Below are 20,957 nucleotides of genomic sequence, written 5' to 3'. Positions count from 1 at the left end.
TAGAATAAGTACTAGGCTTTAAAAAACATAAGAACTGGGGTCAATGTGTTCAACAAAAACTCTTCAAGGCAGTGCTCCAGCATGGCTGCAGTCAAATGACTGAAACAAGTAAAAGAGTAAAAGATCCATCATTATCATCGTCATTGTCGTTGTCACTTAATGTCTGCTTTCCATGCTGGCATGGGTTGGAAAGATTATAATCCTTTCTACTACTGGCACAAGGCCTGAAATTTGGAGGAAGAGGACTAATCAATTAGTGTGTAAATGGTACTTAATTTATCAACCCCAAAAGGATGAAAGGCAAGGTCGACCTCAGTGGAATTTGAACTCAGAACATAGCATTGGGCAAAATACTGCTAAGCATTTCGTCCAGTGCGCTAACGATTCTGCCAGCTCACCACCTTTGAAAAGATTATAATATATATATATATATATATATATATATAGACACACATTTATATACTAATATTTGTATATTTATTGCAGGGTGGGTGAGTATCCTTGTGAAATGGTTGAAATCTGTGGATATAGATGTTTGCCTCAACACAGCACGTGCCTTAGCCAACATGGACATTGACAGTGCCTCAGCCATGTACCATGATGGTATTTATGTCCTCCATCCTATATACAGATCCAAGTAAGTAACAATATTTTATTTTATTTTCACCCTCAGTGATTTCACCGTACCCACCTCAAAAATTAAGCATTTATTAAGAGTTATTTCATTTTGGTGACATTAATGGAGAGACGAATGGTTGGGGATGATGGTAGGGGAAGCGGATGTATACTCGACAGGGACATATTGAGCAAGGGACACAGATATGTGCGCATATACATTACGCTCCAGCGTCCATCTGCACCACCTGTTTTACCATGTTTGCAAAGGTGAGCAGGTCTTCTTGAGCATTACATGTCTCCAATCATCTTTATCCTTTGTTATCTTTTCCATGAAACTCAACATCCTGAGATCAGTTTTCACCACTTCATCTCATGTACTTCCATCCACTCTACCCATCCATATATAAAATAGGGTAACCCTGAATCTCCTCCTGTTCAACCTACCCACTGTTTTCCTCATCATTCCCTGGCTCACTCTCACTATCCTTGACATTTCTTTTTCCCCTTTTATTATTCCCTTCCTTGATCTTGTTATCATTGTTACTGTAAGTTTTATCCTTCTGTTTCTTCTATCATACATCTCAACATTTCGCCTAAAGTCACTACTCATTCTGCTTTTCTACTTCTATGTTGTGAGCGCTTTTTAGTCTTGTGAGTTACAAGGTAACTAGTTTAGGTATCACAAAAAAAAAATACACAGTGCGCAGGAGTGGCTGTGTGGTAAGTAGCTTGCTTACCAACCACATGGTTCCAGGTTCAGTCCCACTGCGTGGCACCTTGGGCAAGTGTCTTCTACTATAGCCTCAGGCCAGCCAAAGCCTTGTGAGTGGATTTGGTAGACGGAAACTGAAAGAAGCCCATCGTATATATGTATATATATATATGGGTATGTGTGTTTGTGTGTCTGTGTTTGTCTCCCCAACATCGCTTGACAACCGATGCTGGTGTGTTTACATCCCCATAACTTAGCAGTTCAGCAGAAGAGATTGATAGAATAAGTACTAGGCTTACAAAGAATAAGTCCTGGGGGGTCACTTTGCTCGATTAAAGGCAGTGCTCCAGCATGGCTACAGTCAAATGACTGAAACAAGTAAAAGAGTAAAAGAGAGAGAGAGTGGATTCAGTCAAGTAAATGACATTAGTAAGGGCATCTAGCAATAGAAACCATAACATAATTGAGACATTGGAGCAAGATAATGTCCATTTCCCCATTAAATGTATTAAGCCTCTCAACGCATGCTAGCATGGATTGGAATTAAATAAACACACACATGTACATACATAGGGCATCATATATTTGTGAACACATCTTTAGTGGGTCATAAATAGAAGATGACCTTAACATGGTCTCAAGTAGCATGCACTAAATTTTAACTTTTTCATTTCTCTTCGAAACATCTCAACTATATTAACATAGTAGATTCCAATGTAACCCAGGGAACAAAAATATATGCGATGCTTGTGGCTGTAGCTGCCAAATACCACTAGAGTAATTCAGAGATCATTAGTTCTTGAATGTGGCCAAGTTCTTCATGTGTATTGTTTAGAAAGAGTTAGAGGCCTCTGTGATGGTGGTGGGAGGGGGAGGAAATGCCATTCCTTCCAAGAGACAAACATTCTCACTAGTCAAACACATTGTCAGGAAGGCCAAGTCTGTTCTGCTGATTCAGGACATCATCTATAACAACAGTATATTGAATTTTCTGTTTGATGTTTATCTTTTGTTCTCAATTTTCTGCTACTTCACCTACAAATGTTTAGCTGTCATTTCCTCTATGTCACTACTATTTCTCCTTCTGTACAATATCGTTCCCATTTTTCCACCGTTTTCCACCAATGCCTGCCCCTCTCTCTCACCTTAATCCATCCTCAGCAACAGTTCTCTCTTTTACCACTCTAACGGTCATGATACTTTAAACAATTAGAGACAAAATAGAACAGTGAGGGTCCTGGAACAAGGTAACCTCACAAGTCCTGATTTTATGATAAATTGCATCCATTACATTTTGTAAAATGGTGGTTGAATGGTTGGGAACATCATAGGCTCAAAAGGTAGTCTTGTTTTGCCAGGATCATGACAGTCTCTCTCTTGTACGAGTGCCACAAAGAAATGCACTTAGTACACTCTGTAAAGTAGTTGGTGTTAGGAAGGGCATCCACCTATAGACACCATGCCAAGTGAAAATAGATGAGAAAGGCATGGTCTCTTGGCCATGTCTAGCTGGGCATTAACCCCTAAACAAGATCTGACCCAAACTGTGATGACCTCTCCAATCCATGCCAGCATGGAAAGCAGATGTAAAATGAGAATAGTGGTGGAGGCAGTGATGTAACTAAATTTCTATCATAGCATTTTATTATTTTTCAGGGAACCTATATATGCAGATGTTGTGTTTGTTCATGGTTTACTTGGAGGTCCATTTAAAACGTGGCGACAAGGAGGTTCTGACCAGAAAGATATTGCCGAACTGGAAGAGTCAATATCTCAAGGTCTCTATACTCGATGCTGGCCAAAGGTAAGATATTCTTTTATTTACTTCCTTTCCTTTCCTCTTACTATTTCTACAGTTTTTTTAAAGTTTGAATTTTTTTTTCTTACAAGACTGGGCTGAAAAGTTCATAGGCTAACTATGAAGGAGTTATGCTAGAGCTGTAAAATTTTGCATACAATAATTTCAACTCTTTCTTATTAATAGTCACATTGTTTCTTTCCAGGTAAACTAACATCTGATTGTTCAAAAACGACTTCAAAAGTAACTAGTAATGACCTCTTGAAAATGGACAAAATTTGGCATCATCATAGTGTTATCAAGTACCTGCAGAAAAAGGATTTAGCTCCCAATAACATTAATTCTGGCATGATTGTCCTATTAGGGGATGATGCTCTAGTTTTATTAACAGTGCAAAAGTAGGTCGCTGAATTTAGGAGAGGAAGGGAGAGTCTTGAAGATAACCCAAAGTCAGGACGTCCTGCAACTGCGACCACCAGAAAAACATTGATATATATATATATATATATATATATATATATTATATATATATATATATATATATATACAGGAAAGCAATAACATAGATTGTAGCATAAGTGTGTACTTGTATAGATAGTGGCATATGCCATAGTTCAGCATAAGCGTAATATAGATAGTAGCTTAGAGTTCAGCTTATCACAAATAGTAGTTTAGTAGCATAGAAAGCAACATAGAATAATTAATAGTGTAAATAACAACATAGTTAGCTTAGTTGTAGCATAAGCATAGCATTAATTGTAACACAGTGTAGATAGAAGCATGATAGTATAGACAGTCGACTAAACCAGTTTCAGTTTTCAGTTGTAATTATTTGAGAAAGAGAGGAAGATGACAACCTTCACTTCCTTATCTTTCTTAAGTCACAAAGTCTGATCCCTGATGGAGTTGATCCTGATAATGTACACCTCTTATAAAAAAACTGACTGACTTATTGTTTTGCCTCAAATCTGCCATGCTTGAACAGACCTGTGATCAAGAGTTTTCTAACCATAGCCACTAGGACTACTCTTTCCAGTGTAGTCTTGAAGATAGGAAGATGTAATTTGATGGAAATTTGGCTACTATTTATAGAAAGTCAACCATGTAGTGATTCCTTCATTGGCTTCATTAACTTACTAGGTGTGTGATAAGTAAATATTTACAGTATCTCCAATCAGGTATGTTCCTGACAGAGAAATTATTTACACTTAAAAGCACCATGTGAACGTGATCTGGCTCCTGTGCCGGTGGTACATAAAAAGCACCAACTGAATGTGGTCAATGCTCTGACTGGCTACCATGCTGTTGGCACGTAAAAAGCATCCACTTACACTCTCAGAGTGGTTGGCATTATGAAGGGCATCCAACTGTAGAAACCTTGCCAGATCAGATTGGAGCCTGGTGCAGCCTACTGGCTTGCCAGTGCTCAGTCAAACCATCCAACCCATGCCAGCATGGAAAGCAAACGTTAAATGATGTTGATGATGATTTTGCTGAAGAAATCTATTATTTATTTTAAACAGAGCTGGTTACCTCAAGATTGCCCACATATTCGGGTTCTTACAGTCGAATATGATACCTATCTCAGTGAACTATCAGCCATATGTCCATTCGACAGGGAAAAGTAAGTATTTGAAGAATTTCATATTTTGTCTTTACACCAATTGAAGCCTTGTGTCACAGTAAACATAGCCAATTCACTATGTTGCAGAATTTGGTGTGGGAAAGGACCTCCAGCTTTAAAAGTCCTTCAAGGAAACACAAGGAATTGTCCATGAAGAATTGGAGATATATTATCAATCTGTAAATAAGAGATCAATAGTTGAATAACACTACATGACATATAAATCAATATATATGGAATAAACTGCCAGCATCAGTTGTTGTCGGAGCACTGCATCCTTCAAAACTTCCATGCTTCCTGAGATTCGCCAACACTACACCTGATTTTCTCCTCTCCATACACACGCAAGCATGTATCTGACTCGCACACTGTTCGCTTTCCAGACTTTTGTACATTACTGCATATGCTTTATACGCACTTTTGAGAAGTTGTGGTGCACCTGAGCACTATACAATAATTTCATTATTATTTATAACAGCATTTTGTATTGCTAACGAAATTGATGACAGTAACAACAGTGTGTGGTTGTAGGGTCTAAAATTTTTGAATTACTTCTTATATGAATCAACAGTACAAACTAAATATTTGCTATTACTTTATACTTTGCTCAGTCTACATGGCTGATAATATGCATCCCATAGGGTGGCAAGCTGGCAGAATCGTTAGCACACCAAGCGAAATGCTTAGCAGTATTTCATCTGCCATTATGTTCTGAGTTTAAATTCTGCCAAGGTCAACTTTGCCTTTCATCCTTTTAGGGTCGATAAATTAAGTACCACTTGAGTACTGGGGTTGATGTAATCGACTATCCCCTTGCTTCCCAGCCAAATGGTTCCGGATTCAGTCCCACTGCGTGGGCACCTTGGACAAGTGCCTTCTACTATAGCCTTGGGCTGACCAAAGCCTTGTGAGTGGATTTGGTAGACGGGAAACCGAAAGAAGCCCATCATATATATATGTGTATGTATTTGTGTGTCTGTATTTGTCCCCCTGCCATTGCTTGACAACCAATGTTGATATGTTTATGTCTCTATAACTTTGCGGTTCAGCAAAAGAGACCAATAGAATAAGTACTAGGCTTACAAAAGAATAAGTTCTTGAGTCAATTTGTTCGACTAAAGGCAGTGCTGATGGTGCATGATTACAGTGAAATGACTGAAATAAGTAAAAGAATATATGCACACACACACACATACACACACATGTCTGCATGTTATTGTTACATTGTTATGATGTCATGTGATAGTCGTAAATGAGTATAACTGTCTTGCAAGGGGTGTCCTTTATTTATGATCATCCATGAAAATTTGTCAATTTTATGGGGAAAAATTTACTTTATTTTGAAACAGGTGAGGGTTGGTAAATATTAAACTCTTTTTCTTTTATTGGTTGATATTTATTTCTGTTGATTTCCAGACGGTCATTATTCGTTCGAGCCAAGCTAATTCTTCAAAAGTTGCGCAAAGCTGGAATTGGTGAGCGACCCATTATCTGGATCGGACACTCTATGGGGGGTAAGTAGAACCCCACCTTTTCTGTCACTCAACTCTTTTTTTAGTTCTTTTCTTATTTTTATTTTTGTTTATTTTTTTTTCTGACCTTGAATTAGAGAAAATAATTTTCAAATCATTTCAACTGTAAATTTATATGGGAAGGAGTAATAATGAGGTTATTATAAATTCACAACCTTCAGTGACATTAATAATATATTTACTAATTTTGGCACAAGGCCAGCAATTTGAGGGTTAGTTGGTACGTCAAGTACATCAGCCCTGATGCTTAACTGATATGCATTTTATCAGCTCTGAAAAAAATGAAAGAGAAAGTTTGACCTCTGTGGCATTTGGACTCAGAATGTAAAGATTTGGAAGAACTGCCACTAAGCATTTCGTCCAGCATGGTAATGATGTAAGTAGTCGTTTCTTGGACTGCTTCCTTCTGAAGATAAGCCTTTGCACCTGAAATATAAAGTTTTTTGTAAAACTTTCTACATTGTTAGAAGCTTTCTTTATTTTCCTTTTCTTTTTCTGCTTCTGCTCTACAATGTTTCAAGCAAACTACAACACTCTTGAATTCAGTACCTTAAGAAGAATAATAACAATACTCTGAGAGGACAAATGCAAAGTTAAAGGTACCATGGTCCAACATCTGGTTCAGGGCTGTTGACAAAAGCCATTTACTTAGGTGTAAAGTATGGTACTTCCGGTACGACATCATATCCAAACTGCAATGACCGTTTTTGCTAGATGACTTCCCCATAGCTCAAACAGAACCAATGGGGGAGATTACATGGCAAATCCATGAAAAGATGGCTGTGTGTTTCTACCAATTTTCAGTGAGAACTCCAAGCTTCTCTTACCATTTCTAGCAGTAGTAAAAAAATTCAAGTATGTACCTTATTTTTCCAATTAAGTTCCTTTGATCTAAAGATGGAAGTTTAAACCCTGCCAAAAACTTTTATTGACTCCCATAGATTGAGTCTGTCACTTTGTAAGAAGGATGCTTTTTAGTTATCAGTAGAAACTTATGACACCTTCCATTTTCGAACATGAAGCAAGGCCCAACAGAGTTATGTACCTTGTGTTGCACGGATTCTCACACGCTTTTTTTTTTCTTTTATTCTCTCTCTCTCACTTTCACACACACACACTCTCTCTCTCTCACGCGCAAGCGTGCAACATTCCTTACTGCTTTCAAGCCAAGACAGGAGTCTCTATGTGGGCGTTTAACCTACTTGAAATAACAGCCGAACTCCCTCAAATCACATATTTCAAAGGAAACCTTGTGCTTAACTGGTGCTTGTTTCAGACCTTATGTCTATAATAGAAAGGAATTTAAATAAAATAATTTTGAAAAAAAAAAGTAATGAAAAACAAATTTATTTAAAGCAAAAAAAAAACAACTTGTTTCTTTTAATTCTAATTTGAATTCAATCATTTATTCATTGATAGGTCTTTTGATAAAACAGATGTTGCTACTGGATGAACTGATGGAGAGAAAAGTTGTGAAAAATAGTAAGGGTATTGTATTTTATAGTGTCCCACATCGTGGTTCCACCTTAGCAACATTATGGAAACAAGCCTGGTTTTTGTTGTATCCTTCTATTGAGGTTAAAGAACTCGACCCAGGTGGGTACAAAGACTGTTACATTTCTCCTTTCTCTCAAACTAAATTTCTATTTTCTAAAATCAGATGATATCACTCTTGGTTGTAGAATCACTTTTCCTCTTTTGGTGATGTCATTGGAAAAAGTATGATTATAATCATTGTTAACATTTTAATGTCCACCAACAAAACTTAGGCAGTTTTTCTGTGGCCAAAATGCTTTTTCTGTTGCCAACCCTCCATGAAAGGATCTATTTCCCTAGAGTCCTTCAAACAATGAACTACTCAATACCTGGATATGTGTGCATTGCAGATTATTAACAAAAGCACCATCGGATAGATAGTAGCAATGTTTTTACACAGCATCCAAACAGTATCAAGACAAAGCACCCACTACGCTCTTGGAATGGTTAGCATTAGGAAGGGCATCCGTGATACGTGTGTGTATTGTATAGATTGTTTGAAGTGGTGTACTGATTTTATATATTAAGAAAAAATTGGTAGTCAGAATTTTGAATAATCATCAGAAATATCTTTACAGAAAATTTATGCCTTTTATATATATATATGAGTTACTAAAAAAAGATTCCCTTTGGTCATGAATGACCATGGGATTGCACCTAGATAGTTAACCTCCAAGGCACAAGTCCAAGCAAGGTTGTTTATGGAAGACCAGCAGTTGTCCATGTATACCAGTCTCCACTCTCCATGCCTCCGATGTTATCCAAGGGAAAGGCAAAGGCTGATACAGTTTGATACCAATGACATCACAGCTTATTTCTACAGCTGAGTGAACTGGAGCAATGTGAAATAAAGTGTCTTGCTCAAGAATACAACACACAGCCCTCTCTGGAAATTGAACTCACTACCTCATGATTGTGAGCCTGATGCTCTAACCACCGAGCCATTTGCCTTCACATAATATATATGTGAGTTACTAACTCATATATATAAAGACATGTTTTCTATGCAAGAAAGACGACTGCACTGTTATGATCATGTGATGTGATTGAATAATCTTTGAAGTGAACGAAGTTGTTGAGATACCCTCACGATCAGACATGAGGAGTCTGTTGGAAGCTTGTGACTGAACAGTTTTTCCACAAAACATGATATCAGTTAATTAAAAAATAAAACATGGTAGGTGAAAATGTGCATTTCATGCTATTGGTAGAAAGCAGTGAGGTCAGATGTTTGACCTCACAGGTAGGTTAACTAAGACAAGTAACAAAATGTTATATGGATTTGTTCAAGCCATGCAAGTATGGAAAACAAATATTAAAATAGTATAGTAAGACAATAGGGTGACACTATTACTAGAAGTTGGAAAGATAAAAGAGGGGGAGGAAATACTGTAATTGAATAGATTATGAAAATTTAAGAGCAATTAAGAGCAAGATCACAAAAGATGAAAAGGTTTTTTTTAGAAAATTCTTTTTTCTTTAAAGAAATCTCAAAAAAATTACTTACAAAATTTTTTTAAAGCTTAATAAGGTTAAAAAAACCCTAAAAAATGTTTCTAGAACAATTCACTAAATCTCTCAAAAAATTCAAAAGTTTCAGAATTATGAAGTTTTAAAGTTTAAAATGTTTCAAAAATTGCAAAAGCTTTAAACTTTTTTGAAGTTTCAGAGGCTTTAAAGAGTTCATGGATGATAGCATATTTAGTTAGTTTTGCTATGATGGAATTTGAAAATTAAAACTCAGAACTTTATGGTGAAGAGGAAGAGAAAGCTTGTATTCCTGAACCTGATAGACTGAGATCTTGATTCTTATAGAATTTCTTTGGCACCAATGTTGATGAAATCATTTCTTATCATTCCTTCTCTCTCTTTTTTACATCACAAAGTTTTCTATAATTTTTTTCTTTTTCCCCTCTCTCCTTTCCAGATTCTTTGTTTCTTAGAACACTTCATAAGAACTTTCAGGAACTGATCGTTTCAAGTGAAATAAAATGTGTTAGTTTTGGTGAGTTACAAAAGACACCTCTAGGCATGCGCTTTCAAGCACTCATTGTTCCTCCTCACTCAAGTGGTACGTAATATTATTTATCCCATTTTACTTGTCTGCTTTTTATATGTGTAAGGTTTTTTCCTAATCAAACAGACTTAATTGGAGCTACCCAAAAGCAACATCTTCCTCCTCCTTCTCCAAAATAGTGGTGGATAAACTCTTCTTAAAAGCTACAAAGGACAGTCCCTTGGTGAGGACAACCATGTGTTGCCATTCCCTGCCCCTTTGTTTCTACTTTATTGTAAATTATGAGGTTGAAATTTGCAATGGATATGAGACTACAGCTCCCAGAATGCCGGAGAAATTTTATTAAGAACACAAAATACATGAGTCAACATGCGTAAAAAGTTTCCTTCCAACTTCATCTCAAGCAATGTTGTGAGTGGGATGCATGAATACACATGACCTGTTGAGGTCTCTGGAAGCAATGTCACTTTACAAGTGACTTCAGGTTATTAAACAATGAGGTTTACACCTTATGCAAATGTAAGCCTCATAGATTAATCAATACTCTCATATCAAAAAGGCGGCATGCTGGCAGAAACATTAACATGCCAGACAAAATGCTTCGCAGTATTTCGTTTGTCTTTATGTTCTGAGTTCAAATTCCGCTGAGGGCAATTTTGCCTTTCATCCTTTCGGGGTCGATAAATTAAGTACCAGTTGCGTACTGGGTCAATCTAATTGACTGGCCCCCTCCCCCAAAATTTCAAGCCTTATGCTGAGAGTAGAAAACAATAATCTCATATCAAATAGTATGACAGTTTTGATACAAAATGGTCTGAATCTCCAAATAAAGACAATCTTTTTGGACTCTGATGGTTGATTGATGGTCCTGGATGCTTTGAGTTTGATGGTCCTTTATACTGATAGGGGTTGGGTGACCACATTTCTTTAGGCGCCTGGAAACTTTCATTAGAACATCCTACCCACTAGTTTAGTGGAGAGGATTGGGTACATGCTGGGATTGTGAAAGATTATCTGATCAAAGTGGGTAAGTTTAAACTCTAACAATATGGACATTGCTAAACTATAGTTTAATCGGAATCGAAATTGCTCAAAAATCAATAGAAATTGTAGTTATGATGCCAGTGCCGGTGGCACATAAAAGAACTATCCAAATGTGGCTGTTGCCAGCGCCGCCCCGACCGGCCTGTGCCGGTGGCACGTAAAGAGCACCAACCGATCGTGGCCATTGCCAGCCTCGCTTGGCACGTAAAAAGCACCCACTACACTCACGGAGTGGTTGGCATTAGGAAGGGCATCCAGCTGTAGAAACTCTGCCAGATCAGACTGGGCCTGGTGCAGCCTCCTAGCTTCCCAGACCCCAGTCGAACTGTCCAACCCATGCTAGCATGGAAAGCGGACGTTAAACGATGATGATGATGATGATGATAGTGAGTCTTCTAAGTCATGTTTAGAGGTTTATAGAGACAGTGTGGGATGTTGACAATTCAAGGTGGTTATGTACACAGACCCAAAAGTTTTTGACGTGTACTGAAAGCCTAGATATATGCCTAGACAAGATCTAACTATTGGAAAACTAATATATTGTTACATTTATGTATTTGACAGAAGTATAAACTAAAGATAATACAAATAAAAATTAAAATAAAGCTCAAATAAATAGTGTGTGTGTGTGTGTTTAATTGGTTAAGAGCAAAATGACCATCCTCAAGAATCACAATAACATATTGTTCAACACAGAAAATTTTCAGAGAGCAGATTAGCAAACTAGTTAAGCAGGAATTTGATGAGAGCAATCATCAGCAACTGGAAGTAGGTGCCATTAAAAAAGAAAATTGGAACAGAATCCATTAGTTTTAATTAGGAAGTAACACTAGAAAATGCTAAAATGGAGAAAGAGTTAGAAGGTAGCCTCAAAGAGGCCAATAGAAAAAAACCAGTGAATATAAAGTGCAAGCACCAAGAATGTCTTGAGCATTTCTTCAAACCAAAATATGGAGACTGCATTGTCCAAGCTAAAATGCATATGTTTAGACACAGAGGAATGAAGGCCATTCAACAGGGCCTAGAGGTGGAGACAGAACTTGGTGACAAGACCACATCTGGGCTTTTGATAGACTACATTGAACATGTCTATAGTAATGGTGATGGGGAACCTGTATAGTCATTGTTGTGAAACACATCCTTCCACAGCTCATTTCTTTGATCTGTAGTCCTATGTCAAATGCAGACAAAATTAGGCATCTGGCATCTAGAATGTTGTCGGACACTCAGTGCTCTCTGTCGGCAGAGTAATACAGTCAATGGAGAATATAAGAAATGATGGCTTGCGAACAATTCTTTGGTCTGGCTGTGCTACAAGAGAGCATTGCTAGTTTGAGATAAACTCTAAAGGTATAGAAGTGCATTTAGTCACACAGGATGTATGCAGAATGACGAAACCATACTGCATGCACTCGTTCAGTGTCCAAACATTGTCCAGCTGCCTTCTTGTGGTATGTGGGCAGTTTTCCTCTCTGTGAGGATATGGGCAAAGTGATGCTGTAGTGGGTGAGATAGCAAGTATTGAAAACACTTGCTTTCCATTTCAGCCAATACCTCAACAATTTTTACAGTTACCACCTGTGAAGGAAGGTAGAAGTTGAGAAGTGCTGTCTTTAGTAAATTTGATAAAAGATGGCTTGGTATATCTTGATGGTTCCAGGGAGATGACACTTTGCCCTTAGTCTTAAAGGGTATTTGAGGATATGTGGGGAGCCCTATTTTGCTCTAGGTTAATATCTCTTTTTTTAGAGAGTCTAAGTGACTCTCCTAAAAAGAGAGACGTAACAACTGATAGTTATTCATTTATATGTTTTTACATGTTAACACTGTATTATTTTTCATATCACAGCATATTTTTCACTAAATGTAAACCCCACCCCATTATTTTTTAATCTCTTTTTATAATGCCCCCACCACCCACACTTATTGCCTTATCACAGATAAAGAACCACTTATTATAATTATTACTTAATTTATTAATGAAATTAGATAATTTCAAGATATCTCATTCGTTATCATTCAACAAATGTTTCCATTGTATGTTTTTTTAAATTTTATTTTTTACTCATTTCTGTTTTTTTTTTCTTTTTTTTTTTGTATTGGTAGATCCTGGATTTGGAATGTATTATGGAATTGAAGCTAATCATGTAACTATTTGCAAGCCAATTGACCCCCAGTCCTTATTATATGCTGTAACACTGAAGTGTGTGCAACATTGGGCTAATCAGAAATTAGTAGATAGTGTAATGGAAGCAGGACTTTCAATCGAAGACCAGCTGGTTGGAATATTCTGAGATATGCATTCACGCACACTCTGGCACTCCATCTGTTACGATAACGGGGGTTCCAGTCAAATCCGTTCAACAGAACAGCCTCCTCATGAAATTAACATGCAAGTGGCTGAGCATTCCACAGATACGCGTACCCTTAACATAGTTCTCAGGGAGATTCAGCTTGACACAAAATGTGACAAAGATGGCCCTTTGAATACACACACACACACAGACAAACACACGTGTGCACATGCTTGTATTAACAGTGTAATATTTGTAATCAATACTTTGAAATTAAAGGTTACAATGAACATCTTGATTGGAAATTTCAGTGAGGAAACATTCTTGTAATTATTTCTTTCAAAGTAATATTTATAAATATATACTTATTCATGTTATTTATATAGAATAATGTTAACTGTTATATTATTTCTGTCATCATCCCTAAAGCTTTGAGCATAGATGTGGATGCCTATTTTGTGTTTTGGATGCTTCAACAACTATTTCTGCTCAGCGCCAGATGATTACATTCAACCTTTTGCATAATATTGTTTGTGGAAGAAATCTAACTGGAATGTTTTTATTTCTTTTTTTTCTTCTTTTTATTTATTTATTTATTCTTTTCTCTCTCTCTCTCTCTCTCTCTCTCTCTTTCTGTATACACATACAAACACACTCACACACACACATACATATATATATATATATGTATATTGTTTTTGTTCTAGTTAATTTATTGTTTTACTTTAATTTGACTATGTCAATGAATGTGACCCACTAAATGTGACAAGTTGGCTTATGGTTAAATTGAGGACATACCATGCTCTGCTCTTGGATTGTTATGGTGAAAGAACAGAAAAAAAACTTCAAAAAATTAAAAGCAATAAATAAATGAAGGAATTCACACATAAGAGAAGCAATCAATGTAATGTTGATTAATGTTTGTCTTAACTATTCTTAATTAAAAATATCTGTTGTTGCTAACAAGAACAGCTTAAGATCTGTAATTTAAATCAGTTTACATTGTATAAAGTTTCCTGAAATGGATAAATTATCAGCTAAAGTTGTTTGAATTTTCTTTTTATATGTGTTGTATAAAAGATATGATTATTTGTCGGGATTTTGGTTTAAGCACTCCATATAATCTTTCATAACTCTTTTATCTTTTAGAATTTTCAGAAAATTTTTGTGAATTTATATTCTGCACACAGCAATTCATATGAGTATGCAAAAATCAGAAAAAATAAACACTTTTTTAAAGCTATTTAGCTGTTATTTTTAGCATATCTCACAACTACCTGATACCCTCCTTATTTCTTTGTCACTTTGACGTATTGATGTTTTTCAATATCTTTCTCCCCATAAAAACATTTAACAGTCTACTGGGACTTAAGCAAAAAAAAGGACTGTCTGTATTTTAAGTTCTGATTTAAGGAAAAATTTTGAAAAGTTACAAAGAAGTTTTTTTCTTCATAATCATATAAATTCCCCTGTGTAGAAAACTAATATGAAAACATCTAAAAATCCCAGAAAATAAAAAAGTTATGAGATGTTATATAGCGTACTTAAACTAGAATTCCACCAATTATTTATTATAGCTGCTTTATAGCATTATTAGATGCATGTGACAATATTGTTGCGGGTGCTTTTGTGCCACTCAAGATAACTATTTGCCATTGGAAATTTGGGTATGGTACATGGCTTTCGGTAGGTGAATTTTACCAGACTTTTTTCCTCTCCGAAAGTACTGCAGTACAGCTGTGAGTGATACTCTTAAAAGATTTTAGACCTTGATTTTTTTTTTTTTTTGTGCATGTCAAAATCCATTAGAACTATTTCATGTCTCTAAAATGCCTAAACAATGTCTTCATCTAATTCAAGTTAGCATGAAGAAAACACATGAAACAAATTAACAATGTGTGTGTGTGTGTGTAAATTAGCTTCAGTGAGATGGTCAGATGGGTTACTGAGATTAGAAGTTTTTAAAAAAATGCAAATCCCTGTATCTTGTATTCATTGGCCTGAAGAAAACCTTTGACAGAGTATCATGTTTAGTAGTCTGATGGTCACCAAGGAATCTGGATGCAGATGAATGACTTATGAGTGTCAGACTAGCTATACAGAAGGGTGTTGGCAGCCAGGTGAGAGTTAGCAATGAATTGAATGAGGAATTGAACATGCAGGTAGGTGATCCTTAAAGCTCACTCCTCAGCTTCCTCCTGTTTATTATAGCAGAGGAGCTCAAGACTAGTTATCCAAATGTATTCCAGTATGCTAGCTACCTAGTTCTCATTCTTGAATCAGTGAACAAATTAAAGAAAAATTACTAATGTGAAAGTGGGGCCCAGAATTGAAATACCTTAAAAGTACACCTACCATATTTTCCAGCATACAAGTCAAATTTTTCAGGCCAAAATTCATAGCCTAAAAAGGTAGGTTGATTTATAGATCTAGACAACTTTGGAGGATCAAAAATTCCATGTGAAATGCAGCAGGATTTGGAAAGGTAGTGATGATGTTTGAATGTTTACATTATTTATTATGTTGCTTGTAGGCTGGAAAATAACAGAAATCGGAGTGGTTGGTGTTAGGAAGGGCATCCAGCTGTAGAAATTCTGCCCGATCAAGATTGAAGCCTGGTGTAGCCATCTGGTTCGCCAGCCCTCAGTCAAATCGTCCAACCCATGCTAGCATGGAAAGCGGACGTTAAACGATGATGATGAAATACAAAAGAGAGAATACTGCTGGGAAATAGTCATACTTGATATTCAGAAAAGGAGTAGGAACTCTATACTGTATACTCGGGGCAAAGTATTGGTTCAAGAGATATGCAGTGGGATCACAGGCAAATTGACAGTCTCTGTTACCTCAATGACCTGATTAACACTATGGGGCATTCTGAGAGTAAACATGCAGAGTTAGGACTGAGTGAAAGTTCAGGGAGCTGTTTAGTTGGTAGCAAAGAGATTCTCTCAAAGTGAAAGGCATTACATGATGTTTGTGAATAAGGTGCAATATTGTTTGGTGGTGAAATGTGAGTATTGAAAGTTGGAAAGGAATAAAGCAAGTCTGCTCCTCAAGTTGTGTAATGTTAAGTGTGCATGAAGAATGAAGTGCAGGTTAGCTGAGAGAAAAACTAGGTATAAGAGGAATCGTATGTAGTGTGTAAGAGAAAAGTGTTCTGAGCACTATTCACAGTAATTTCATTATTATTATACAATATAGAGATACTACAATGCAATCGAAGAATGACAGTTGGGTAAAAAATCAAGTGATGCAAATAGATGGAACCTGCAAAAGAAGAAAACCAACAAAGAATTGTTGAAAGCTAAACCTCATGATGGAGATAACAAGGGTCTGCAACAAATGTTAAGACATTTGAAAGATATTGGAAACATTGAAAGACAAAGATATGATATGAATCTGTGTGTATAGATACAGGTATAATAAATTATAACTTATCCGATAGTTACCTTGAGCTCATAAACCCAGTGCTCATCTCTAGATTAAGATTTAATTTTACAGTTGACATTCTCTGTAGATTTGGTGTATACTTTCAGTTGCTATAAGAATTAAGGCATGTAGCTAGTTCAGCGACATGACAAAATATCTGAATTTGAATCAAGTTTTTCCAGATATAATTCTCTGACTGTATGTACAACATGCTATGTCCTTCCATTTTCTTAGATTAGTATAGCTTGAGAGAGACTTAGCTGTTATTTCTAGCAGGTTAAATGATTATGTAAGAGAAGAGTAATTTGGGTGACTGGCATTCCATCACTTATGAAGAAACTCCAGCCTCTGCCCCACAGCTATACTGTCTCCTCTCTTTTCTATCATTATTAAAACAGTTTCTGCTCATCAGAACTGGCTAGTTTTGTAGCTCTGTCACTCAAGTGCTCCCAGACCCATTGGTCACTCCACTTCTCTTTATATTTGTTGCTTCCTCCACACTAATGACTATGTCCAATCTTTCTTCCACAGAACATCAGGTCTCTGGAATTTCCACCCTGCACCTGTCTTCTCTGCAACATTGACTTGTAACAGCTTAAATGGAATAGTAACAGTATCAAGCTCATGAATCTTAGAGAGTCAGCAAGAGCTCTGCCCTTTCCTCTTGACTCAGTAAATATTAAAAAAAAAGGTAATGTTGAGATGAGAGGTAATCATCAATATAGAGAAGAGCAACCCTATTGAATTCATTGCTAAGAGAGAAGCAATTATCATGTTTATACTTTCTCAAAGACATTATCAGAATTGGCAAAACTACAACTGGGAATTAGGCCCAATTCACTTATCTGTTTTCCCTGGAGCTTATCAACAACACTAATGGTTATGGATTCAATCCAACTCCTTGAGTCAGTGTCTTTTAACACTTGGATGGATTATGCTTGTTATTGTATATACTTAATCTATTGCTTAGTTTAACACCACCTGATCCTTAAGCATCTTTAGTAAAGTTCACCCATGTTGCAAGTATTTTGATGAGGTCACTCATGTTTGAGGACAATTCAGCCTTCTGATACTCTACTTTGTACTTCAGCAACCTTTGTATCATTGTCTCTTTATAAATACCTACCTTATAAGTTTTGCAGGTCATGAAAAACGTCAGCAGCATAGTTCTTGATTTTTTTTTATAAGAAGTGATAAAATACATCTCTATCTATTTGCGTCAGTGTGTAGGTGTGTACATATAAAAATTCCTTTGTATATGTACACATTTGAGAAGTGACCGATATCTGTTACGCATTGACCATTATGATCAATATGTTTGATTGGCTATTATCATTTTATGAAACCTGAGTCACAGCTGAATCACCATTCACCAACAATAGATTTAATCTTAAACTGTTAGATTTTATTTTTATCTTTTAGTAGCAGCGCTCATGACCCATTACTGGGCCTCTGGAGACTCATGGGAGGAAGGTAGACTCAAACTGGAAACCTGGCCCAAATGCTAGCAAGATAGTAGACTCTGCAAAAGATATTGAAGGTGCCAAGTGGTGGTGGTGGTGTTAAACCAGGAAAAGGAGTAAGTCTACTATCCCAGTTGGGCATGATGGAATTTGAACTCAGAATACAAAGAGCTTGAAGAAATACTGCAACCATCTATTCAACATACCTATTTCTTTACTATCCACAAGGGGCTAAACACAGAGAGGACAAACAAGGACAGACGAACGGATTAAGTCGATTATATTGACCCTAGTGCGTAACTGGTACCTAATTTATCGACCCCGAAAGGATGAAAGGCAAAGTCAACCTCGGCAGAATTTGAACTCAGAACATAGCGGCTAACGAAATACTGCTAAGCATTTCGCCCAGCGTGCTAACGTTTCTGTCAGCTCGCTGCCTTAGATTGGCAGTAACACTACATGCCCACTAAATGGTTAATATAATACAGAAACTGTCGTTTATGAGGTAGAGGTAAGCTCAAAAGATCCTAGAGGGTGCCAAATATACAGAAATATATGGACATGACAGAAGGCCCCTTTAAGACCAGGTTAATTAACCACAAGTCTTTGTTTAATATCCAGGAAAGATGAAACAAGATTGGTGAGGCATATATGGATAATGAAATAAAATGCCATACAGTATAATATGAAGTGGAGACTGCCAGAAAAATGTAGAACCTACCTCAACAGCAGTAGATGCAGACTAGTTGAGAAATGAATTATATTGAAGCACTCCCTCCATCCAAGGGCTTACCTGGACAATTCTTGGCCCTCTTTGGTGTTTTTGCAAAGACCCCACCCCCACCTCCAACCTTCCAGGGCCAGAAAGCAGTCTTGTTTCGCTTTGCAGAATTTCTCTCATAGGCCCTATCTCTATCTAAAAATTCAGATAATGATCTTCTGTTTAGAAAACAACCAAAATCAAATGTATACAATGAGTTAGAAATACTTAAAATTAACATGTGACAAGAGAGCTTATACATGGTCGTTCAGTTTTCAAGAAATAGCTGTTAAATCTCTCTTAAATACCACTCTACTGTTTCAAAAGGAAGAAGTGTACATTGGCTAATATGGTCCTAGATACATGTGCCTGAAAATGGGAAAAAAAAAAGATAAAAGCTTGATTGCTTTTGATCATAGTGATAATAAGTCAATTTATTTAGGTCTTACACAATGCTAAACAATATCAACAGACATATTATACACTCTTATTCTCATATTATATTATAAATTCATTATAAACAAGACTTATTAGATTCAAAGGCACTGAAATTAACAGCCAATGATTTGATTTTATGCAAACCTTTTGGGGAAATGTCTTCAAACTTTCATGAAATGCTATTTCATCTCTTGTGCTACATCATGTTGAAGCAAGTAAAAATAACTTTTACACTCTGCTGCACTAGTAGACAAAAAAAAGGCTTTAAAATAAAAGTTAAATTTATATCACCTTGTACAATTTTCCAGGAAACACTGCTCACATGTGTCATGGTAGCTGTCATGCATCAAATATACTAAACCAGATTTGTACAAAAAAAAACCCTTGTCAGTCCAATTTATCATTATGTAGTTGTTGGAGATTTTGTTTTTGTTTTTCAGTGTATAAGAAAAAGTCTGTTTACCTAAGATTCGCTCATTGATAAGAACATATAAATCAATAGTGACAAATACATAAGTGCAATCATATACCACTATTTAAAAAATTGTTGATTCAACAATTCAAATAAATTCGTGTATTCAAATAAAATTATAAATTAGGTGAATTTTGAATTGCAAGAATGTTATTACGTAAGGGGAAATGATTTTAAAAATGTTTTGTTTTTTTCTGTATATAATCATTATTTTATCACAGCATTCCTTTGTATATACACCCAGATATAGGACCAGTATGTCTACGAATCAATATATAGATATATTAAAGTACTGCACAGCTGGTTGAGTAAGTAGCTGACCTTACTGGTTTGGATGTTGACGATTTATACATCAATACCAGTTCGGTATAATGGCCATGACCTGAAGATTTAACTCTTCATGGCCCTTACTTTCAACAAGGCACCATTACATCCCATTTCAGGGTACTTCTCATACATGTGACAAAACAGTCACCAATATAACATTCTCAACCAAATTCAGGACAAAAAACGTCAGTAGACTTAATAAGAATACTTCTGTCCAGAAATTTACTATCATTTCTCTATCTCTGCTATGACTGCCATTTCTCACTTGAACTGAAAATGTGTGTTCTACTTGTATCATCCTTCCATCCTCTTCCTCTCTACCATATTGTCTCTCACACTTGTCTCTCTACTACTATCACTTCCTGTTTGTCTTTCTCTCGTTTACATATAAAAAAACAAAGTAAGATATATTGAGCTATGGTTGTTTAAACTATAAATCAACTTCAGTAGGACTTATAAGGTTTATGGGTTTTACTCTACTTCATGTGGTCCCAGATCCTGTCCTATTGCATGGCATCTAGGATAAGGAACTTCTACTATAGCCTTGAGCTAACCAGTGTTTTGTGAGTGAAACTGGGAGATGGAAAATGTGCAGAAGCCCATCATTTATGTATGATGTATGTATGTATGTATGCATATATATATGTGTGTGTATGTGTCTGTGTGTTCTGTCTCTATGTCTGTTGTGTTTGTGTTACTATGGTTTGAAAAATTAATGGTTGTGTGCATGTCCTGTAACCCAGTGATGCAACTAAAAAATGATTGCTAAATTAAGTATTAGATTTTAAAATAAGTAGTGAAGGGGGTCAATATGATTGACTACAGCCCTTCAAAGCAGTGCTCCAGCATGGCCACAGTCCAGTGACTAGAACAGATAAAAGAATAAAGAG

At 36.3% G+C, this 20,957-nt stretch overlaps 1 protein-coding gene across 9 annotated transcripts in view; it reads left to right on the top strand.

Moving 5' to 3' along the window:
• Nucleotides 1–14,213, top strand: part of LOC115232149 (protein SERAC1) — a 42,077-nt gene extending 27,864 nt beyond the window's left edge. For all 9 annotated transcript variants that reach the window (XM_036499320.1, XM_036499315.1, XM_029801998.2 and 6 more), the window contains 7 exons: nucleotides 487–637; nucleotides 2,987–3,134; nucleotides 4,652–4,752; nucleotides 6,169–6,266; nucleotides 7,704–7,880; nucleotides 9,748–9,891; nucleotides 12,988–14,213. In XM_036499320.1, coding sequence (XP_036355213.1) covers nucleotides 487–637; nucleotides 2,987–3,134; nucleotides 4,652–4,752; nucleotides 6,169–6,266; nucleotides 7,704–7,880; nucleotides 9,748–9,891; nucleotides 12,988–13,175 — 1,007 coding nt within the window. In that variant the 3' untranslated portion in view covers nucleotides 13,176–14,213. The remainder of the gene's footprint in view (nucleotides 1–486; nucleotides 638–2,986; nucleotides 3,135–4,651; nucleotides 4,753–6,168; nucleotides 6,267–7,703; nucleotides 7,881–9,747; nucleotides 9,892–12,987) is intronic.
• The last annotated feature ends 6,744 nt before the right edge of the window (nucleotides 14,214–20,957 follow it).

This window comes from Octopus sinensis, linkage group LG2, assembly GCF_006345805.1.
Source record: "Octopus sinensis linkage group LG2, ASM634580v1, whole genome shotgun sequence".
Lineage (NCBI taxonomy): Eukaryota > Metazoa > Mollusca > Cephalopoda > Octopoda > Octopodidae > Octopus > Octopus sinensis.
This window is presented reverse-complemented; position numbering and strand designations above follow the sequence as displayed.